General features: G+C 49.7%; 2 protein-coding genes across 2 annotated transcripts; one reads left to right on the forward strand and one right to left on the reverse strand.

The window, feature by feature from the left end:
• The first annotated feature begins 519 nt into the window (after positions 1-519).
• On the forward strand, positions 520-8,934 carry NFKBIB (NFKB inhibitor beta). The gene is made up of 6 exons (XM_054999274.1): positions 520-1,094; positions 2,150-2,255; positions 2,494-2,722; positions 3,175-3,263; positions 4,983-5,216; positions 6,885-8,934. Exons 1-6 carry the CDS (start codon positions 703-705, stop codon positions 6,921-6,923), a joined length of 1,089 nt encoding a protein of 362 aa, XP_054855249.1. The 5' UTR covers positions 520-702; the 3' UTR covers positions 6,924-8,934.
• Positions 8,935-10,849: 1,915 nt separating this feature from the next.
• CCER2 (coiled-coil glutamate rich protein 2) lies at positions 10,850-23,395 on the reverse strand. The gene is made up of 6 exons (XM_054999543.1): positions 23,201-23,395; positions 17,909-17,955; positions 17,131-17,224; positions 16,721-16,789; positions 14,010-14,890; positions 10,850-12,783 (listed from the first exon to the last, which is right to left on the reverse strand). The coding sequence occupies exons 1-6, from the start codon at positions 23,247-23,249 to the stop codon at positions 12,670-12,672; spliced, it is 1,254 nt and encodes a 417-aa protein (XP_054855518.1). The 5' UTR covers positions 23,250-23,395; the 3' UTR covers positions 10,850-12,669.

The following is a 23,395-nucleotide window of genomic DNA, read 5'->3' on the forward strand; positions in this document are numbered from 1 at the left end:
AGAGGGCGCCTTCCAGAGGCTGTGTTCCACAGCACACTTTTTATCCTGGTGTGCCTCGGAAGCGCAGCAGGATAAATGTGCGTTGTAGGAAACCCGCTAAGACAATTATTATAGGATTATATACTATTATATAATTATATATAATATTATAATCTACCTTGAGTCTCAATGAGAAAGGTGGACTATAAATAACAAACAAAAGCCTTTGACAATAAACGAAATAAATAATACAAAATTATAATACTATATATTATCATAATATAATATCATGCAACATAAACATAGAAAAAACTAAATCATAAATAAACGTGCTCTTCTGTATTAACAAAACCAATCCCCAAAGACCAAAAAAAAAGACTTTAAGCAACTAACTTCTGAGAACTACAACTCCCAACCGGCCCCGCGACCCTGGTCGGCCGCAGAGCCTCAATAGGCATCAGGTCAGCCGCAGAGCCCAATAGGCATCGCGGCAGGACCGCATTTCCCAGCATGCCCCGGCAGGGGGTGCTGGAACTACGACTCCCGGCCTGCCCTTGGGCCTGGCTCAGGCGTTCGCGGGGGATTCCCGGGCGGCTGAAATCCCCGTCCATGGCCGCGGCGGCGCCTGCTTGAGCGCCAGCGGGGAGCGGACGGGGGGCTCCGGCGGGGCCCCCTCATGGCCCTTCCGCCCCGCGGGGCTGCGCTGTGAGGCCCGGGCCAGGCATGGCCTCCTCGCCCGCCTCAGGGCCGCCTGCCCAGAGCGGGCCGCGGGAGCCCAAGCGGCTGGAAGCGGCGGGCGACGAGTGGTGCGACAGCGGCCTGGGCTCCCTCGGCGAGGGCCAGCTGGGCTCGCTGCGCGGAGAGGTCGCCGGCCTGGCCGCCCGGGGGCATGAGGAGGCGCCGCCCCGAGGGGGCGCCCCCAGCCCCGCCAAGGACGACGACGGCGGCTCGGAGCGCCTGGACTCGGCCCTGGGGGACTCGCTGGCCGGCGACGAGGACGTGGGCGGGCTGGCCGAGGGCGTGGGCGCCGTGCGGCTGCAGGGCCAGGAGGCCGCCGTGGCCCCCGAGGCCTGGCTGCACCACGTGCTGGGCTTCGTGACCGAGGACGGCGACACGTAGGTACCGGCCCGGCCCGGGGAGCCCCTGCTGGCCCGGGACGTGGCGTGGGAAGGCTCTGGGCAGGAGCGAGAGAGAGACCGGCCCGGAGAGGCGCTGGCAGGGAGCCTGGGCGCTTGTGGGCTGGCGCGAGGGTGGCCGGCTACAGGGGGAGAAATTCCGGGAGCATTTGGGGGTGGGAACCTGAGAAGGGCAGGAGTTAGGGCTCAGGAGCCTCAGAAGGTTACAACGCCATAGAGCCGTTTTCTCCAGGGAGACTGATCTCTAGGGCCTGGAGATCAGTTGTAATTCCGGGAGATCTCTAGCCACCACCTGGAGGCTGGCAACCCTAGCAAGTACCTGTGTGTCACACAGTGCACCAGCTTGTGAGACAAGGGGCATTTGCACCTCAGCAAGTACGCTGCAAGGTACTTCCTCTGTCGACTGGCAGGGCTTGCTCTTGATGTGGTGGTACACACAGTGTGCCTGTAGTGGCTGCCGCTGCCAACAGCCGCTACAGGTACCAGCAGCCAAAAAGCCTTCCAGCCTAACTCTTGGAAAGCTTCCATCTCGGCGGTGTGCTTTTTAAATGAAAATTATGCAACAAGGTGTGTTCCTTTACTTGTTTGAGTAACATAGTGCCATATTTGTATCTGTGTGGTAACATTAAGGTGCCTGAATGATGTGTCCAATGGATGAACTCTCCACGGATAGGTCAGAAGGGGAGAAAGTCAATGTTTAATCTGATCCCACTGAGGCATGAAATGCATGCTGGTTTCACATACCCTAATAAAGAGTACCCAACCATCTCATAAAATTACATTTTGAGGAGGGAGGGAGCGCAGCCCTGTAAAAGCTTCCTTGGAACTAAGCGCCTTTGAACTAATTGGGCCTCATTTCTGAGTGAACAGGCATAGAATGGGGATAGTTTACGCTACCGGCATGGCTGCGTTCAGCATCAAAACTTTGAGAAGCGCTCTGTTCTGGTGCTTCTTTCTTAGTCCCCTTCCGTTTTACTCGATGACTGAGCTGTTTCTTTTCTTAAATAGCATTTGTTCTTCCCCATTGCCTCCAGAGCCCTCCACCTGGCTGTCATCCATGAACACGAGGCCTTTCTGGACTCCATCCTGCAGTACACGGAGGGGACAGATTATCTGGATATTCAAAACGACCTTGGACAGGTGGGATTGAGAGGAGAGAGGCTTTGCTTCGTATGGCCTTTGTTTTTCCTGGGGACCTGAGTTCAAACAGAGCTGGAGCAGCTGTCTAGAATTCAGTGGGGGTTGGGCCTCAATCGTGATGTAGCTCACAAGATCCAGAGCTGCAGCCAGAATGCAGGAATCTCAGCTCTCAGCCCCTTCTGGTATCCTTGCTCCCCTCCCAAGGGGAGCTCAGGCTCTTACTTTCGTTTCTTTCCAGACAGCGCTGCACATTGCAGTCATCCTCGATGCTTCTGATTTCGTTGGCAAATTAGTGTCAGCAGGAGCGGGGCTGTGCGTGCAGGAGAAAGGTGGACACACTGCCCTGCACTTGGCGTGTCGCGAAGGGCGACGGGAATGTGCGCAGCGCCTCCTGGCTCTACCTGTGTCGCAAAGGCCCTGCCATGGGAATGGCTTCCGGGCCCAGCTAGACTGCACCAATTACGATGGTATCGTTTCATTTCCTGGGACACCTTGAGTGTGTGTGCATGTGTGAAGTGTGGAGAGGAGCAAATCCGGAGTCTTTTTGAGAGATCCTCTATCATGCGAAGCAGGCTTAGCTATCTGGGACCAATTTTGAAATAAACAAGTTTCTAATCCTCATGGATATGAGGAAATGGCAGTATGTGTTTGTTATCTCTTCCTTCAAACGAAATCTGGCTCAGAGTGCAGAAAAAAGCACAGCTGACAAACTTACAGTTGAAGAAGACAATCACAGGGGAAACAAATCAGTGTTCCTATTGCAAGCGGCATGAAAGAGAGAGAGTGGTGGCCCTGTCTGTTGAAAAGAAAAGTGATATGATGTAAATTGCGTTGATGCCCTTTTACTGAATCGCTGTGATGTGGAATTTGGGCTTCGCTAATGTTAGCCTTCACAGAATTGTCTGCTTTCTTTCTGTAGGTTACACACCTCTCCACATTGCTGTTTTGCGGAAAGATTTGGACATGGTCAGTCTCTTAATTGCAGGGGGAGCTGATCTCAACAAACCGGTTAGTTTCAGGGGAAATGAAATGATGCTGCGTGGTATTCTCACCGATAGACATTTGTGGGATATTCGTGTATCCTTCCTACAAGAAAGCACTTTCCATTTATTTTATGTATATCTAGGGGTCATTTCGTGGAAAAACAGCTGGAGGAACTCATTAGCATAACTTATTAGCATAACTCATCAGCATATGCCACGCCCCTTGCCAGCCCCAGAAGTGTGTCATTGGCATAACTGATTTGCACATACCACACCCCCTGACATCACCTATCCTGGCTGTTTTGGACCCAATCCTGGGCGTTCAGGGCCGAAATTGGGCCCAAAATGGCAAAAGGGGGCTGAGAATGGTCAGGATCAGGCCGCTGCTGAGTGGGAGAGTGATCCACCTGTCAGAGGCCCAATCCAGGCTGTTTCGGTTCCAATCCAGGCTGAAATGGGCCCAAAATGGCCGAGAGTCAGGTGGGTGGGGCCAGCTGTCATGTGACCTCTTTGAGGAACTGCCGGAACTGCGTTCCAGCGCGTTCCTCCTCAAAATGAGCCGTGTGTATATCATATATAATCTTCATTCCTCACTGGGACTCAAGGCGGATTCCACAGCATTAGACAATTTTCATCAACAGGAGGGGGACATCCAATAAACTGTACATTAGAGGTTTTGCTTGCGAAAATCTGAAAAAAAAGCAGAAAATCTGAAAATGGAGCTGAAACAAAGCATAAGCATTAATGTGATACGTTAAACAGCACATGAGTTACACAGAAGGATCATATTTATTGTAACAATAAGTACATGCTAGATACTACAGTCCGTATCCCTTTCTCAAAACATCTTTCAAAAAACATTACTGTAAAGTCCTATTATCTGTTTTTAAAACCCCATACGCTTTCGATCATATGAGTGCAACCATGAGAACTAGAAACTTAATCTTTTTCTCAGGAAGATTTATTTGATTTATACCCCATCCTCCCCATGAATGGGCTCAGGGCGGCTCACAGCGTTCATAAAATACAATAAATTAATCATAAAACTATAAAATCAGTAATAATCTTAAAACAGTCATTAAAATAGTCCAGGCGCTGTCTTCATAAGCTACTTAAATAAACAGTCAGGAGTCTGTATATAGGCATACAGATGGGCTTAGCAGATGGCTGAGGGCAGTCCCCAAGAAAGTGATGGACTTGGATGGAAGAGGGGGGACACCCGCTGGTCCTCAACCAAAGACCTAGTGGAACATCTCCATTTTACAGGCCTTGCGGAACTGTAACGGGTCTCGCAGGGCCTGGATCTCCAGCGGGAGAGCGTTCCGCCAGGGTCAGGGCAGAAAAAGCCCTGGCCCTGGTCAAGGCAGCCAGATGCCCTTTAGGCCAGGGACCACAAGGAATTGTTTGCAGAGTGCAATGCCCTGCAGGGGACGTAATGCGAGAGGCGGTCCCACAGGTGTGCAGGTCCCAGTCCATGAAGGGCTTTAAACACTGAGGTTAACACCAAGATGGATTCTGTGCTCCTGCAAGGTGGTAGCACATACCCAGGGCCAGGAATCCGTTACCTCGCTGCCTCGTGGCTCAGCTATGGTTCCATCTTGGATTTTGTATTATTTTATTTTATTACACTTCTAGACTGCCCTCCCCGTCAGACAGGCTCAGGGTGGTTCCCGTGGTCTTGGTAGCTCAGCCCGTTCCGTGACCTGTCTTCCTGTCTCTCATTTGTCCTCTTTATCACTGGCAGGAGCTGAGCTGTGGACGGAGCTCCCTTCACTTGGCAGTGGAGTCGCAGAACCCCGAGGTGGTGGAGCACCTGCTGCGGGCCGGAGCTAACCCAGAGGCCCGCATGTATGTCGGCTACACACCCATGTACAGTGCCGTGCATCGGCCCAACCAAAAAATCCCACAGCTGTTGCGGGAGTTTGGGTCAGAAGAGCCCGACTGGGAGTCGGAAGAGAGCCTGGACAGTAACAGCGAGGTGATTTAATCCCCAAATGCCTTTAGGGGTCTCCGCAGGGCTGGTGTCCTGAAAGAATAAATACATTGGTTTTCTGCAACAAGAGCAGCGCTTCTGCAGTTGGCATGAATGATGCGCGTGTGCGTAATGTTTCTGAGTTTGCGGATAACCTAAGCTGCCACAATTGCATTTTTCGAGGCCGTAATTGCAGCTTGTCTCTTAAAAGCAAAAATAAAAGCTGAGATCCTTAATCCTGTGCTGCTTCTGCACTTGGGGAGTTGCAGTGTACTTGCAGCCACGACGGTGCCATTTTGGATTTTTTCATAGTACTAAAAAGAGCTACATGAGAGCTTAATTTGGGTCAAGGCGCACGGCCCGACCCAGCTCTTTCAGCTCCATCTTTAATGATCCAAGAACTACAAATTATTCTGTACCAGCAAACTGCTACATACTGAAATAATTTCAGAGAGCTGTCCTTGTTATGTGGTTGGACCAGAAATAAACCCAGAGGACTTAGCCGTGTTAGTCTGTAGTAGCAAAATCAAAAAGAGTCCAGTAGCACCTTTAAGACTTACCAATTTTATTGTAGCATAAGCTTTCGAGAATCAAGTTCTCTTCGTCAGATGCATCTGACGAAAAGAACTTGATTCTCAAAAGCTTATGCTACAATAAAATTGGTAAGTCTTAAAGGTGCTACTGGACTCTTTTTGATCCAGAAATAAACAGGAGTCTTGTGGCACCCTTCACATCTGACAGGATTTTATTCCAGCCCCTAAACTGCCAGGGATTAGAGCTCTGCCTTTGCAGGAAAAAGTTGTAAGCAGGGTCAAGAGATCACAGTGGACAGGAAGGGGGGGTGAGATTGCGTTTGAATTTTACATTATCATGCTTCTCCCAGCACGTCCTGCCTTTCGTGGTCCTTTGACCCTGCTATTTTTTACTTTTTAATTTTTCATAACGTCGTACAGAAATATTTGTCTAACGAGGATCCACAATATGCCTTTGACAGAGCGCGCAAATGCTTCTGCAGGAGTAAAATTGTGGTTTCTCTTTGAGATGCTACAAAATGCCTTTTAATTTTTACTCATCACAAATCACTTAGCTTGGCAGGTTGGTTTGCAGACAGCTTGCCAGGACTTTGATGGGTTGCTTGAAATACTTACTTATATTTATGTAAAACATTCAAGGCAACAATTTTGATTAAAGCAGTTAAGGACTGTGTAAACTTTTTTTTTAAAGGCACTCATGAACAAAATCAATATTTTGCACCACACAAAAAAATTGAACTGTACAGCCTGCATTTAATTGCTGTGATCCGGGAGGCTGCAGGTTCAAATCTCATCTTGGCTCCAAGATGAGACACCTGGCCAATGCAGAAGGGCCCCCCCGCCCCCCCCCAGGTTGGGATTTCACCAGACATTGGCCTCAGACACCCCATCACAACCATGAAAGCAAGAGACTTTTTAAACGTTTTAAAATGAAAGGCAAGGTTTCTAAGCCTTGATTTCTGCACCAAGCATCACCTCCTAGAATCAGTGCCTGGCTTTGCTTGTTGCTCATGATCACCCACAAGGCTGGGCCGGGGTTATAGGGGAATATGGTATTTGAACCGGTCTGAGACACAAGTTTTAGCCGCCTCCCTTCCCTCCTGCTATCTCCAAACTTGGATGGCATCTTTTCCTTCTCCAGGAGGAGTACGACGACATTGTTATCAACAGTGGGCGTTAGAAGGCCAGCAGAGAGAATCTTTGTCGCCTGGGACTCAATCCATTCCACATGCAACATTGAACCCGCAACAGCTGACTGTGATTCCCGTAGCAACTGTATCTTCACTGTGAGCTTGATATGAATTATTTATAGGGGGTAGGGGGGCAGCTGTGTCGTCGCTGGGGAGCAGTTCCTCACACCCCATTCCGACTGGATTTCTCCCTCATTTTGTTCTTGTAGTTTTAAAGGATTTCTATTAGTTATTGTCCAAAATTAAAAACCATTGAGGGGTGGGGAGTTACTGTGATTGCATTTCTGATAAATTCCTAGCATGAGTCTTTCCTCTTCCCCACTCCCCTCCCACTTTGTGCCTGCTTGAGAAGCAAGAAGAATCCAAGCTCTGTCTTGCCCCTGCTGCCATCGTGTCAGAAACTGGAAGTGGTAACTGGTTCCAGGGCCACAGTCTGGATTTTTGCACCACTCTGGTCTTTAAGCCTTTTAAAAGGCTCCTTTGCTAGTTTGCAGTCCAGCAATAGGTTCAGTCACCATAGCCTTAATCCCAAGTGATGCCTCTCACAATATGGATGTAGTGGGGGTTGAAATGTTTCCTTTTTACCCAGTGAAAAGCTTACAAGGAGGCTGCTCTGGTCTTTGCCATCTCGCACCCCACCATGTGAATCACTTCTCCTGTGCTTTGGCTCTTTAAGGCTTTCTAGAACCTCCCCTTTTCAAGGGTGCTGCCTGGAGGCTGAGCAGGGAACCAAAGTGGGGGGTGGGGAGGGGAGCAGATGGCAATTTCATCTTGGCCCTCCCTGGGGCCTAGTTTGAGCAAGCACTTATCTCCACTTCATGAAGTGAGTGTATCCTATAGTTGCTAGGCAACCAAAGTGGTCATTCTAGAGCTAAGTAATGCACAAGCCTGGTGCCCTATTGGATTTGAGGACAGGGCTTTGGTTTCCTTCAAACCCCAGAAAGCAACTAGCATCAAATAGGGGCAGTTTCTCCTGTCTCCCCACCCCCGAGAGCTGAAAGTGTGGATGCAGAGCAAACGGCAGGCCTCCTTCCCCTTGCTCTGCATCCACAATGGGTTTATTTCTCCTTGGAAACTGCCAGCCGGTGGAAGCTTGAAAGATAGCAAACCAAAGTGATTTCTCTACTAGCCCCACAGTACTTCCTATTAGTCCTCAAAGGTCAACCTAGATCCTTATTCGTGCTGGAGAAGCCCCCCCCCAACCTTTGTAGGCTGCACGGAAATAGAACACCTGAACATTCTTTTTCAACTGGGGGTGCTTCTGCATTGGTCAGGTTTCAGCAGGTTCAGCACCGCACCCCTCACTCACTGTTAATGCAAAGCGGTGTCAATATTAATGCCATTATATATCACTTTGTCTGTCCTGCTAAGGACTGTCAGCTCCCCTCGCTCTTCCTGAGAAAGATGGAGTCATGCCCCCAAAGCAGGCAAGGAGAATGCCAAACTGTGATATGAAAAGGAAGGAACTGAGTACCAGTTTCAGTCTCCTGTGCCCTCTAGCAGCAGGGCTGGCTTTGCTCTGTGGACTTTTACCAGGAAAAGAACTTAAAGAAAGGGAGGGGAGGGGTGAAGCATCGTTGAAGGCCAAGTGGATGGAGGGCGCCACCTGTCCCAGTTAAAGGCACAGTGACCAGGGTCTGCACTCGACCTCTTGCCCCTGCTGAGTGGGTTCTGGTGGAAGCTGCTGGCTGCCTTTTGCCATCTCTGGGGCTCCGCTGTGCATCTCGGAGCTAGTCCTTTGACACCTCCCATCTGTATCTTCAGCAGAGAAGAGGGAACAGTTCCATGTTACCTTCAGTCTTTGAATTCCTCCCCACCACTTACCCTCTTCCGGTGTTTTGATGCTCCCGTGTGGTTTTCCCTGTGACCTGTTAGTTTAATCTGCGTCTGTGACTTGGTTCTGTCTCCCTCCCCTCCCCTCGCTCTGCCATCCTTCCATGTGTAGATTGTGTGATGGAAGTCTTGGACCTGATCAGATTAAAAGCTGTGGATTTCTGTGTGCCTTTTTGTATCGACTGCTTTATATGGGCGGCCGTGGGTTTTGGTGTACAGGGAAAGGGAGTGCCGAAAGACTGCAGTGCCAGAAAATGGGCCAAAGCTGCACTTCTGGGTTACACACAGGGGCTACTTTGAGGTGGGCGTGGAGGGTAGCACATCAGAGATCCTGTCACCTATTAAAAGTCAGCCACTAACTGCCTCGCTGCAACAACCATCCCTCCACACACCCCAGCCCTTTGTTGGCAAGAAATACTCCTCCGAGGGCCAGATTTGGGTCCCAGTGCCTTCACTCCCTGATTTCTTTTCAAAAGTAAACTGGATATTTCCTGCATGAGAGACTCTGTAGCCCCCCCCCCCCAGTTCTGAGCAAGCATGGGTGGTGGAAGTGAGCATGCTACCTGCTCGGGAGTAAGCTGCACTGGGAATGCCAGGCCTTCATTCCAGCTAAACATGTCTCGTAATCTTCCAGCCCTTCCCAGATTATACGGTTCAGGGATGTCTAATCTCCTTTTGAAGCTTAAAGGGATTTAATAGAGGATCAGGACAGGTAGATGTGTCAGCGGCTATGTACCACGATGGCTAAATGGAGCCTCCATGTTGAGGGGCAGCATACCAGCTGCGAGGAAGACAGATGCAACAGGTGGAGGCTTTAGCTTCTGTCTCCCAGCTGTGGACTTTCTAGGGCAACTCTTTCGTCATTGTGGGAACCAGGGTGCTGGACAAGATGGACCTCTGGTCTGATCCGGCAGCTCTCTTTCACAAGATACACCAGGGGTCGCTTGAGCCTAGACGTAAGAACGTGGCTGAATGCAACAGACTTGTGTGCAAACATCTGCACCCCGCCGGCACACAAATCAACAAACCACGGTTAGATGCAACTCCCTGGCAGGCCATACCCTTGACTGCAAATCCACATGTGCCTCAGTGTAACGGCCTTTTAACGAACTGTCCCTAGGGCAGGAAAAACGGAAGAGCAGCAAGAGAAATCAGGCATACGTTCTCAATGCAGTTCTCACTGGTTTTGCTGACACAGCAAGGTGGGGAAAAAAACCACGTTTCCTTCCCACTGTAGTTAGGAGGGGCGAGGTCATGCTGCAAATGGATTTTGAAATAGTAAAGAGTCCAGTAGCACCTTTAAGACTAACCAACTTTATTGTAGCGTAAGCTTTCAAGAACCACAGCTCTCTTCATCAGATGCATCGTCAGCTTTCGAGAACCACAGCTCTCTTCGTCAGAAGGCTTATTCTACAATAAAGTCTTAAAGGTGCTGGACTCTTTACTATTTTGCGACTACAGACTAACACGGCTAACTCCTCTGCATGTATTTTGAGAGAATTCCAGAATAAAATTCTGTGGACAAAGAACCTGGATTCTACGACCTGCACATATTTTGCCACCGGAATGAAGGAGCTTAAGACATGCAGGAAGGAGCTTTGCAGGGTCAAGAGAAGTACTTCTGTCTGTCGGAAATCTTGTTCCTCCTCCATTCTCGGGCACCATGCAAATAATTTGCTGTCTAACTTTGCAGCTGGACGGTGTTAGGATGGGTGGACCCTTTAACTTGCTGTGGAAGCTCCCTTTGGGCTGCTATCACAGGTCAGCAACACAGTGGGTGAGAGTGTCGGTTGAGACCACGGGCTGGGTCCATACTGAGAGATTTCCTGCAGCACTGCCAGCTCCAGTAAGGGATAGAAACTTGCTTTTTAGGTTTTTTGTCCTGTTTGTTTTGAAACCCTAGAAGCCCAGATCACCAGTTACCTAAATCTATGCTTGATACCACTTGATTACATTGTCTTGGACTTCCAGCAGAGTCCCAGCATAAAAACGGACCAGAGTAGTGGTGGGATGCTAAAAGATGGCGCAGCCCCCCCCCCCCCCCCAGCTCCAGCCTACACCCAGTCAATGCAAGAATTTGGTTTGGATTTCACTTTATTGAGTCGGCTACACACCGGCAAGCAAAGCAAATCTGTTCCCAATCATAGAAATCAGAAACAACGTACACACGCTTTCCCGAGCACACACACACACACCCCTTCCCCAATCACATGAGCAGCGTCCAAGAAAAGTCTGCTTCACGCTGATACCAGCGGAGGTCAATGATGGAAGAGGAAAGGGACAAAGTTTTAACAGTCAGCAGTAGAGCCAGGAAGGCGTCAGGGTGCGGAAAGAAGGCAGAGGCCCACGGGATGGGAGGGGGGGAGTTATGACTAGCGCAAGGCTTTGTGCCAAACATCTAGTAAAATGGAAGCTTTAAAAAAAACTATGGGTGAGAGTGCCTGTTATAAAGGATTCGCTTCACTTAAAATGCTTCAATTGGGAAGAATCTGTTCCTTGCAATCTCCCTTTATAACAGCAAAGTTTACAAAGCATACTCTTGTCTTGCACAGTTCACAAAACTTCAGCTAGACCAAACGACGTCCCTAAAACTAAGAATTCAAACTAGGAGATGTGATTCAGTACACGACCCTGGCAAATATCACTTTTAGCACAAGTAAGAATTCGCCAGTGTATCTGCATCAGTCGCTGTTCTGAGCGCAGTCAGCTTCCTCTCAGGATGGACCGTTCTACCCCTTTTGGAGTGATCAGTCTCAGCAGTGCAGAGGCAATGAATTACTCACCTACCGGACTGGAGGGGAGGACAGGCCAGATCTAGTAACTCATACAGAGACGCTGCAGGCAGCCTCCTCTGTAGTCAGCTACTTCAGGCACATGGGAGCCTCCCGTTCTTTAACTAATATCCCGTAGAACACATTTTGGGAATAACCAGGCTTTGGTGAAGATGACCTGTACTCCTCCAGCGGTGACAGAGAGATGAATTGCTTGGGCGTTGGGGATTCCTGGTGGACTGTCTTGACCTGTCGCTCTGGATGCAGAGAAGAAATTCATCTCAGAGCTTTTAGCATATAACCAGATTCAACCTTGAGGTCAGAAATGGGAAACAACTGCCTAAGGCAAGTCTGGCTATCCACAGAGAGCGTTTCTAGGAGACAGAAGGCCGTCAACTGGATCTCCACAGTATCCTTAAATGGAATTTGATGCCATGTGACCCTCCAGTTTGGATCATAGTAGATCACAGTGGGGAGGGAGAAAGGTTTAACTCATCTCCCATCCTTCCTTATTTCCCATCCACATATAAAATCAAGAGGAGGAGTTTGGTTTTGATCTCTGGGCTGGAGAGTGTTAAAGCCCCCTTTCTCTATATATACTGTGGGCTCCATCCACGTCACTGCCTTTTAGTCACTATTTAAAATAAAATACTGAGAAGTTCCAGTTGAAGACCATGCAGTGTGTTTTAAGCTGGTCCCTTTAGCCCAAGAACCAGCATTTTGGGGGATAATTCCAGAGGGGTAGCCATGTCAGCCCATCACCACAAAAACGAACAGGAGTCCAGCATCACCTTAAAGACCAAACAAAATGCTTTTCCGGGAGAAGCTTTGGAGATCTAGAGCTCCCTTTTTCCAGAACTGGGCTCAAGTCCCGAAAAGTTTCTGCTGCCCTAAAATGACGTTGTTCTTTAAGATGCTGTTGGACGCCTTCTTATTTTAGGAGATATAACTGGAAGGAGGTGGTTCGTTGAGCCATGTTTCCGTAGCAAAGAGCTGCCAGGGTGGATATTTTTAGCAAAAGGAAGGTCCTAGTTAACAGTCGAAAGCCAAGCTGGAGAGAACAAAGAGAGAGAGGTTGCGTGTGTGGAAGAGGGCTGGGAAGGGAAGAAGACACCTGTCCCCCTCTCCTCCCCTAAACCTGCCCTTGATGTGCTGGACGAGAAGAGCCTCTCTTCAGTTCCTGCAGCTTCTCAGCAGCCTTTTGGAGATCATATTCAATCTCTTCAAGCTTCTGCAGCTCTTGGGCCTAGAAGACGAGGGGAGAAGAAAGGTGGTGAGAGGAGGGATTCCCATCAGCCGCGGTTAACAGATTCAGACTGAAAGATCCTGAGGGGGGAGAGAAGAAGCAAGTTTGTCATCTCCTTTGTTGGTGAGGCAGACGTCCCCTTGGACTCTGGAGATAAAAGGCAGAAAATACAGCCACGGGAGTTAAATGAAACCTCCATGTTCAACTGAAATCTACCCTCCTGTAACATGAGCCCATTCGGTCTAATCTTGTCCACTGGAGCAGCGGAAAACAAGTCCTTGTCTTCTCCCACAGGCCAGCCCTGCAGATATTTGAAGAGCATGATAGAATCTTAGCCCTTCCCCCGGGTTTTTTCCAGCTGGAACGTGGTGGAACAGAGTTCCAGGACCTCATTTTCGCTAAGGGCGATTTAAACTTTAAAAAACTCCCACCCCCTTGTTCCAGTTTACCCAAAGTGACGTCATTACACGGTCCCCGGAACATGTGCGCACTTTACACGTGAGCATGTGGTACCAGAGGCACCATCTCCTGCCAGGAGTTGTCCCCTGTGCTAGCAACCCACTGAGTTCCACCAGCTCTTTTCCCAGAAAAAAAAGCCCTGGTCCTTCCCCCTGGTTAAATCTACCACCATTCCTTCAATCACTCTTCACAAAACTTGTTCTACGCACATACACCATCCATCCAGGCTGCCCTTCTCTGAAACCGTTCTACACTGGGTCTGATGATGCCTAATAAAATGGCACGATTACTTCTCTTGACTTCTGTTAATGCTGTCTACAATCCTACTTTTTTTTTTCTTAACTGCTGACTTACACTGCCGACTCGGCGTTCCTGAGCTCGTTTTTACACATACTGCTGCCCTCCAAGGCAGGTGTCCCCCCACAATCTTGTACACGGTTCTTTTTGTCACGAGGCAGAACTCTGCACCTGTTGAATTCCATCACACCAATCCCAATCAAAGCCACGAACATAGAGATAGATCAAGATGGGTAGCTGTGTTAGTCTGTCTGTAGCAGTAGAAAAGAGCAAGAGTCCAGGAGCACCTATAAGACTAACACAGTTTGTGGAAGGGTATGAGCTTTTGTGAGTCACAGCTTTCATATCTGAAGAAGTGAGCTGTGACAAAAAAGCTCCTACCCTACCACAAATTACGTTAGTCTTATAGGTGCTCCTGGACTCTGGCTCTTTTCTACTAACACAGAGAGTAACCCAGGTTGGCTACTGACCTCATTCTGGCCGGCCTCCCTTTCTCCCTCATCCTCTTCACGGCCATGGTGCCTGCCCTTTGGATAATCTTCCCAGTGTCTCTTCTTGAGGTCCAGGCCAGCTGGTTGATGGTGGTGTCCATACCTCATCTCACCTTCCTCCTTCTCTTCCTCTTCCTCCGGCCAGGGCTTCCAGCCTCCATGGAGTTGGCCCTTGGAGTTGGAGATCTTTACCCCTTTCTCTTCCTCTTCAAACTGGGCTGTCTCTTCGTCACTGGCCTTCTCGGCCACTCGCTTGGTCAGATCAGCCATCTTCCTCTTCTTCTCTTCTTCCTCTTCATCCTCCCAGTCCTCATGGTGGCGGCCTCCATGGTGGTGGTAACGGCTTCTCGGCTTCTCTTCAGAGCTGTCACCTACTTCCTCTTCTCCCTCCAGCTCGAAGGGCCTCTTCTTGTCTGACCCATTTCTCTTGATGCTGTCCCGATTTCCTTGAAGCATCACCTCCCTGATTTTCGGCCCCCCAGGACCTCTGTTCTTCACATGGCCAAAATATTCCTGAGAAGACCACGTCTCCGAGGAGCTCCTTTTCTTATTCTTCCTCAGCCTGTCTTCCTCACCCTCATCCTCCATCTCCTCTTTGGCCGCCTCCTCTTCCAAAGCCTCCTGTTTGTCCTCTCCGTGGGAGACTTCCTTCAACTTCTCCTCGATCTTCTCCGTTTTTTGGAACTCCTTCAGGCCCTGCCCCTCTTCCTTCCATTCCCCATCTTGCATCTTCTCAGAAGCTGTTGCTTCTCTCTGCTGGCCCGCCCTCGCCTCTCGCTTCTTGACTTCCTCCTGCTCTTCGCCTTCTCTTTCCCAAGAGTCACGGCTGTCTTCATGTCCCAGACGATGCTTTGCATTTTCTGGGGAAGAGATGAGACTCACTGAGACAAGAGGAACTAACAGGAGACTTCTGGCAACTTAAAGACTGGTCAGTCTTTATTCTGACCCAGTTGTACTCACTCTGCAGCTAGCAGAGCCACGTTCACGATGACCATCTTCCAAAGGAAGCCACCGTGTTTCTCATGTGGCACACACTGAACACACAGACAGTAATATAACACAGATTAATACAGGGCTTTTTTTCTGGGGAAAGAGGTGGTGGAACTCAGAGCCTTGCTACAGGTGACATTTTACACGTGAAGGATAAAGGATCATTTTCGCAAGTCTTTCTGGGAACTGAAGTTCCTCTCCCCCACCCCTTTTCCTTCTGTTCCTTCCCCTCGCTGCCTGAAGAGACAGAGAGAGCCTACGGCAACATCAGCTTTTGCAAATCGTCTTGCTGTGGTTGGGGTGGGGGGTGGGGAATGCTCCGGAGAAAGCTGAGAAAGTTGCAGCTGCCTGCCCCAAAGATCATTGAGAGCAGGCTTGTGACCGGAGGAACCATTTGCAAAAGTTGCTGTTGCCGCAGGCTTTCTGTCTCTTCAGGCAGCGAGGGGAAGGAACAAAAGGAAAAGTGGTGGGGGAGAGGAACTTCAGTTCCCAGAAAGACTTGCAAAAATGATCCTTTATCCTTCACGTGTAAAATGTCACTTGTAGCAAGGCTCTCAGTGGGTTGCCCTCGGAGAAAATGGTCACATGGCCAGTGGCCCCGCCCCCTGATCTCCAGACAGAGAGGAGTTGAGATTGCCCTCTGTCTGGTGATCAGGGGGCGGGGCCACCAGCCATGTGACCATTTTCAAGAGGTGCCAGAACTCCATTCCACCGCCTTCCAGCTGAAAAAAAAGCCCTGGATTAATATTAAATGTATAACTGTGACCTTTAGAATTACCAGGTTCCTCTGAGCACATAGGGCTGTTCCTCCTCACCACTTTGACCCCGGGCAGCCCTTGTGCATCTGCAGCGAAGGGAAGGGCTTCCCTCCCTGCCTTCTTGCTCTGTCCTCCAAACGAAACACAACGTGCCCGGAGGACGGCAAGCTGCCCACGGAGAAAGGGGAACGGAACAGAACCGCTACCTCCCCAACCGAGGCCAGTCTGCTCTTTTCCCAGGCAGGTTTTGCTCTCTCTCCTCTGCAGCCGGCTTGCTCGTCTCCCTGACAGCTGCCCTGGTGCTGGGATAAGTGTAGGGGCTGGGCGGGGGGGGGGGGGGTTGGAAAGGACGGGCCCTTTATTTGCATCCCTGGCATGCTGCTCCCAGCCTAACCACCCATCATTCCCTTTACAGGATGGGAGCTACCTGCCAACCCGCAAGCCCTAAGGGGCAATGATTTTGCTTACTCTCCTGGAACGTGGGGCAGGTGATGCAGAGAGGAACATAGCCCCGAAGGGTGCCAGCCTGTTGCAAAATAAATGTGCAGGGTGCAAAAAGGGTGTGTGTGTATGCGGGTGAGAGAGCGCGACAGAGAGAAGAGCCTTTCTCCTTGTAAAATATGTGCATCAGAGAAACTAAAAGGATCAAATAAGCACTAACATCAAAGTCCTTTCTCTGGGGATCTGCTGCCAATCAAAGTCGGCAAGACTGACCTTGAGAAACGCAACAGTGTGACGTCATGGGCTTGTGTGTGTACAGGAAAGAGAGAACAGGGCTGTTACAAATACACCCCAGGGCCTTTCGGGTCAGTGGCTTAACTTGGAAGCTCATTGCCAGCCAAAAGGAAGAACTGCAGCAAAGAGTTAATCCTGACCCCCAACCCCCCCCCATGTTTTTCCTCCTGTGCTGGGAAGCAGTTGGCTGAAACCAGCCTCCCATACCTTGATGCGCCAGATCTTCCAGCTCTGTCAGCAGATGCTGATGGTGAAGCATCGCCAGGACTCGTTCATCTGAAAGAGACACCCAGGTTGAATGCCCTGCTGGCGACCCTAGTAAGGGCAGCAGACCCATACACAACGCAGCCAACACGACATGCGCGACAGGGAAAGAGGCCGGTGCTCGGGGAGAAAGGATCTTGCTGTCCGGGCATACAGAAGGGGCCGGGTTCAAAGGCTGCAATGCCAGGTGTGGGCAAAGACCCTTCTCTGCCACAGACCGCAGGGACCTGCAGCAAGGCTCCTTCCATTAGAGGGAAGCCCCGCTGTCGGAAGAACAGATCCGCAGGCTCCAACCCAGTACATATGAACTTGCGCGCCTTCTTTTCAAAAGCACTTCTGCAAACAAAACTTACCCTCCCTAAGGATTTTCATGCATTCACTGGTCACTGGAACTGGACTGGGTTTGGAAAGGGTGTCTGCTAGAACTTCCGTGATGCATCTGGTCACCTGGCCAAGCACAGAAGGGGGAAGAGGCGTCAAGGAGACAAAGGCAGAATAGCACTGCTGGGCTCTCTCTCCTGAGCGGTTTGCCCCAAAGGAGGAGGCTGATCCAGCCACAGGGACGGAGGAACCCAGCCCCCCCCCCTCCCCTAACCCATCTGCAGGTCTCCTGCTTGGTAAAAGACAGCTGGCAAAAAGACATTAGTGAAACTTCTCCTGTTCAACTTCTGCCTGTCTGATACTATTAGTGGCACTATAAATGGCAATTCTAATCCCTCCCAGGCCCTCTTGAATTAACAACCTCACCCTTCTCTTCCTTGCCACCACTAGGCCCTACTCCCTTACTAAAACTAAGCACACAGTCCCTCCACCCATTTGCATATCTGTAGATTCTGCAGCTCTCTTCTCTAAGGTGGAGAAACCCTGCCTCCAGTTGCCTTTGATAAATTGTGCTCACTTCCCCAACATCTAGGAACACTCCCCTCCCAGTCCCACCAATCCACACGTGGCCTGATTCAGTATGCCCAGTTTGGGGAAGGTTCACAAAGGACCAATTCTTCACCGTCTGCTTCTCTATTCAACTCTATCATTATATCGCAGCTTCCGTTCGGCAAATATTTCAGTTTCGTCTGTTCCAGACGAATGACAGCTGTCGATCCACCCACCCCCTCTTCCCATTTCCATTCTTACCTTCTCATCTTCTTCCGACAGCTGGCTTGCTAATGGCAGAGCATAAGCTGGAAAATGAGAAGGGAATCTTTTATTTTTTTAAAATCTGTTTTAAACATTTCTAGATCTGCATGCCCTCGCAGCCCCTGTATGAGATTGGCCACTGTCATTCCCATGATAAAAGTGGGAAACAGGTTAAGAAATGGGTTTAAACTCAACAAGATACATCTCTAAGCAGAGGAGAGAACCTCAGACTCAGGTCTCCAGAATCCATGATGGGAGATCCAGTACAAAGGAGTTCTTGATTCATTGATAAAGAGAGCCCCTTTGGGGTAACAGTTAAATTAGGACAGGAGAGAAAGCCAGGTTCAAATCCCCACTCTGCCATGAAGCTCAGGGTGTAACCTTGGGCTAGTCACCAAGGTTGTTGTAAGGATAAAATAGGGAAGAACAATACACACACACACATCACACCAGGAGCTCCCTGGAGGAAAGGCAAAACAAAAAGAATGACAATTGCATAGAGGGGAGGCAGCTGTTCTCACCTCTCTTATGAGAGACGCACTTGCCAACCTTCTCTCTTAGCTACACCTGTTCAATAGTACAGGAGTTTGGGTCTGCAGCTGGGGGCATCCTTCGATGCTTTGCAAATCACGTCCTTGTAGTTCCCCAACTTTTGCACTCTCCCAATAGACCCTTGTTTATTAAGACACGTGATGCAAGTGTTACAAATTTAGTTCATGAAAACTCCTTGCTTGTGTGCAGTAAAGCAATAGCAGAAAGATATTTGGGGTGGGGGTGCAGAGGTAAGAGACAAAGAGGATGATACAGAGCACAAATACCCTACATCTAAAATGACCCTAACCCTTGCCTTTAAGTGCTCGCACAGCATAAAGACCGCCACTGATGAAGAACCATGTCATAAACTGCAAAACAAAAGAGCATCGCATTTCAAAAGGCTCGTGCTTTGGGTGCCTTTGAATTTCTTTTTTAATGCAGGTCTCTGCTTCCAAGGAGCCCACGTGCCTAGTTGTGACAGTAACCCCCCCCGCCCCCCGCAATCCAGCGCAGCCAGGCAATTGCAAAGTAAAGCAACCCTGTTCATTTTTCAAGATGAGAGAAATCTTGGTGTTAACTCTGGCCCTGCCTGGAAACTAGAGAGAGGGAGTGGGGGTGGGTGGGATGGCTACCTATCTGGGTGGTGTGGCGTGCATGCTCTCCCCCCATTCTGCCAAAGCTGTCTTTACCTATTAAAATTGCATGGGGGGCAGCTGGTCACAAAAGCTTCCGAGGCCCAGAAGGTACATTGCATTGTTCGTCCTGGCACAGCCTGTTCTTCATTGTTATGGAAAAGAGGGCTGCATGCTATTTTGCAGCTGCTAAGGGCTGGGAAACAATTGGTGTCTTTGCAGAACGGGGAGGCTGCTTGTTGGACAGGAAGGAGAATTTCCTGGATAGTGCGACCAGTCCATTAGGCTCTCTGCAGGTGAGAAGCTGTAAATTATTGTTTCTATTTTGGGTTCCTGCTCCTGTGCTTCTAAGAGTGGCCGGAGATGCAGGAATTCAGTAGGGCTACTATTTTTGTTTCTGACCTGCCGGAAGTGAAGACTTTCCCAACAGCGAATAGCAAAAGCTTCACTATTTGTTTAATTTCTGTGGATTGGGCAACTGTTAGAAAAAAAACCCCACAGAGACAAAAAGCACAGCCAGCAAAATTTAGGGGCAGCTTGCCCTGCAGTATAGAAACGGGAGCAGCTCCACTGGAAACTAAAGCTCAGGCTGTTTGTGCGAGCTTTTGAACACACAAGGGTCTGTCCTGCCCCAGATTTGGGGACAAACCCTGCAAACCTGCAGAGTTAACTTTTACAAGATGCCCGCCTCAAAAGGGCGAGCCCTGTAACTGCAGGTTAGCAGTTACAAAAGGGAGCCCTGAGCCTCAAAAAGGATGAAGGTTATGGGATTAAGCAGCCCGCAGGGGGTGACTGGGCAGGCTCTGTCCACTTGCAACAGGCTACGCTAAGCCCCGATTGGCTGAGGAGGGTAGAGAAAGCTCAGGTGAGCTTGCATAAGCCGGTTACATAACTCTAGATGCAGCAGAGCAGAACAAAGGAGAGTGTGGCAGACAGTCCTGGAGGACTTTCGGACTGACGGAACTGAATGCAAAAGACTTCTCCCTCTCCCACCCCCAAGGTCCTTAAGTTCAGCAATGGTTGTGCGTTGTTTTGAGAAGAGGCGAACGTCAGTCCCTAGCTCAGTTCACAGCTGCCGATACAGTCCATCCGAGGAACAAGGAACCAATCAATTCTGCATCCCAGAATAGTCTCTGGACCACTCCAAGCAGTGCCCAAGATGCCAGGAGGCTATCTTTGGTGCGCCGCTCAATGCAAAATGTCCTAGTTCTCTGGCCAAGTGTGCCGAGGGACCACAGGGGCTCAGTTCACCCCTTCTGCCCCGCTATCAGCAGCTCGGGAGGTGAGGGGGGCATCCTTTCCTGAGCCTGCACGTTTCCTGCAGAAATTATGCCCCCCCATTCCATTTGCATCCCAGCCTGCATCCGTGGCAATCATGGTGCCACATATGCTTCTTCCTTCCTCTACTGCATTCTCCCAACAGCCCTGTAAGGTAGCTTAGGCTGAGAGAGCAATTCAGTCCAACCTCACCCCCGTGGTCTCTGAGTTGTGGGGAGGGGTGGATTTGAACCAGGGTCTTTCCAGTCCTAGTCCAGCACTGCAAACCATGCCGGCATCCGCTCTGCCAGTGTTGCTTCTCGTTCCTGACAGAGAGTGAGAGCAGGGGGCACGGCTCAGTGTTGGAGCATCTGCTTGGCATGCAGCCAGCCCCGGGTTCAATCTGCAGCCTCTCCACTTAAAAGGATCGGGTACTAGGCGATGTGAAGGACTCTGGCCTGAAGACTCGAGAGATCAGCTGCCAGTCTGAGTTGGCCATACTGACTGGGATGGGCCCATGGTGTGGCAATGTGTCTGGGGGCGAGGGACTGAAAGTGACGCCGGGTGAAGAATGCAGAGATCACCTGAGCAGGGAAATGCTGCTTGGGCCAAAGGAAGGTGCCATAGTGTTGAGGTACAACCCAGCATGTAACCGGTTTGGAGGGACTCCTTCCTAGATTCAATAAGGCAGGAGTATAATAGCATCATCGGGGCAGAAGTCAAAGGCTGACCTTTGGAGATTTGGGGTTGGGGCTGTCAAATGTTATTTCTAACACCCTGCAATGTTCCCATGCCCCCAATGAACCAAAGTTCTCTTTCTGGTTCGATAACATCTGTGATATCCCTGACCTGGATAACCCAGGTGAGCCTGATCTTGTCAGATCTCAGAAACTAAGCAGGGTTGATCTTGGTTAGTAATTGGATGGGAGACCTCTGACGAAGACCAGGGTTGCAGAGCCAGGCAATGGCAAACCACCTCTGAATGTCTCTTGCCTTGAAAACCCCACCAGGGGTTGCCGTAAGTCAGCTATGACTTGAGGGCACTCTCTGCCACCACCACCACCTGTGATAAATGCCAATTTATTTAACCTTTCTCTCCAGGAGGTTCCAAAGAGTGCACTTCCTCACACCTGCGTGCTTACCCAGTAAGCTTATGGCTGAGCCAGGGTGTGACTCTGGCTTTCCTTTTGCATGCTGCTGTACCCAGTGTACCACACTACCCCACCTCCCTTGATAAAACTTTCTGGCCAGGCTGTAAACCCAACAGTAGACCTAACAGAGAGTTAGGTCCATGTTACTGGGGCAGGTTCAAAGCTGAATGGCGGACCACCAGGCTTTGCAAACAGATCAAACAGGTCAGCCCCAGACATTGCCAGAAAAGGATCTCAAGAATATCTTGAGGAAGACCATCTCCTGCCTGAGATCCTGGAGAGCCACTGCCTGTCAGAGCTCTGTGATTTTCTTGTTCCCTGTCAAATTTTTGATCATTAACCCTGTGAAGCTGCCTTCTCGGGATTGAACCTGGGACCTTTTGTGTGCAAAGCAGATGCTCCGCCTATGAGCCACGCATCCCCTCTCCCACTTACCTAGTACTCCCCGCATGTTAAGAAAACGAGTCCAGTGGCACCTTTAAAGACTAAGGTGTCACTGGACTTCTGTTTTATTTTGCTCCTAGAGACTTAGCACAGCTATCTACCTGCATTTTAATAACTAATTCAAAGGGACTTTTTTCAGTTTCAAACACTGCTGCTTCATGGTAAATGAGAACTGTTTCAAAAGGAATTGAGGATCTGGCGTGGCAATCTGCAGTTTAAAGGGGATTTTTTTAAAAGAAAAAGATCAACTGGGAAAATGCTTAAAAGCAGCTCTTTTTGTTCCGGCCTCAAACTAGAGGAAGAGGAGGTGGAAGAGTTGCTGTCCAGGGTCCTGAAATCCTTCGATTACTTAAGAAGGCTGGGACTCGGTCCAGACCCTTCACCGTTGCTTTGTAGAGCATTTCCAAAGCTTCGTCCTGCCCTTGAGGGGAGAAGAGCTCATAATGAAATAGGGCTATTTTTAAAATGAGGGGAATAATAAACACCAGTTTGCTCCTGCCATCATATTCCAGATGGCATTGAAAAGTCTAGGGAACAAAGAGGTGGACTGGGAAAGGGAGAACAGGCAGAAAAAGTAGCGGGGGGTGGTGGAGGGAACCGAGGAATAAATTCCAAATGTTATAAAATACTGTGTTTCTTAAAGAGGAAGAGTTTAAAGAAGAAAGATGGATAACAAAGAGCATAAAGGGGGAGCAAAAAAACTCCTCCAGAACTGTTTCTCCCCTCCTATTTCTCAAGAATCAATGTTGGATATACCAAGGGGTCTCTACCTGCCCCCCCCCCATACACACAAAGAGTTCCCATGTTACAGAAGCTGGCCGATCTTTCTTCTCTTGGTGCTGCAGAGCATAAAAAGGATGCCAAACCTCAAAACTGCTCACCCCCAACTGACCCACTGGCAGGGGAAGAAGAGCCTCGATTATTTCCTGTTAATGAGGTCGATTGCAATGCCCAAAGCGAACCAGCTCTCACTCAAGAGTTTGTTTCCATATGTTTATGCATCTCGAGGCAAAGAAAGAAAAGCATGTGTGTGTAGGGTTGGGGATACAGTTACAGATCAACTAATAATAAGCCCCAACCAATAAATGGAAAAACTTTGGATGATCAAAGGGGGGGGGAGAGATTTCTCTTACAATAAATATTTGGATGGTGGACGTGGATTAGGGGAAGTAAAGCACCCTGCCACGTTCACTTCTGAAACCTCCTCTGGTTTAGGTAGACCCCACAGCGCTCCATCACCTCCCAGAACTTTTGATCCCTTGCGGACTTACCTTGGCAGAGGAAGAGAAGCGGCAGGATTGAGACTCCGTCTGAAAGCATTGCTGGAGAGACTGCAGTTCTACTTGCTAAGCAGCCAGCGATGCCTGGAGCAGCGGGAGAAAGGGAGGGAGCGAGGGCAGGAGGAGGATGCAGGGATGAGGCGTTGGGACCGCTGGATGTCCTTGGATGCTGAAGGGCGAAGGGCT

This window comes from Eublepharis macularius, chromosome 15, assembly GCF_028583425.1.
Source record: "Eublepharis macularius isolate TG4126 chromosome 15, MPM_Emac_v1.0, whole genome shotgun sequence".
In the NCBI taxonomy this organism is placed as follows: domain Eukaryota; kingdom Metazoa; phylum Chordata; class Lepidosauria; order Squamata; family Eublepharidae; genus Eublepharis; species Eublepharis macularius.

Bases quoted from the DNA above. Each gene is read 5' to 3' on its own strand.
- NFKBIB (XM_054999274.1), top strand. From the start codon at position 703: ATGGCCTCCTCGCCCGCCTCAGGGCCGCCTGCCCAGAGCGGGCCGCGG. The intron at 3,264-4,982 runs GTTAGTTTCAGG...TATCACTGGCAG, and splicing joins GAGCTGATCTCAACAAACCG to GAGCTGAGCTGTGGACGGAG. The intron at 5,217-6,884 runs GTGATTTAATCC...TTCCTTCTCCAG, and splicing joins GCCTGGACAGTAACAGCGAG to GAGGAGTACGACGACATTGT.
- CCER2 (XM_054999543.1), bottom strand. From the start codon at position 23,249: ATGCTTTCAGACGGAGTCTCAATCCTGCCGCTTCTCTTCCTCTGCCAA. The intron at 16,790-17,130 runs GTAAGTTTTGTT...TGTCTCTTTCAG, and splicing joins CATGAAAATCCTTAGGGAGG to ATGAACGAGTCCTGGCGATG. The intron at 14,891-16,720 runs GTATGGGAGGCT...TCTCTTCCCCAG, and splicing joins GGAAGATCTGGCGCATCAAG to AAAATGCAAAGCATCGTCTG.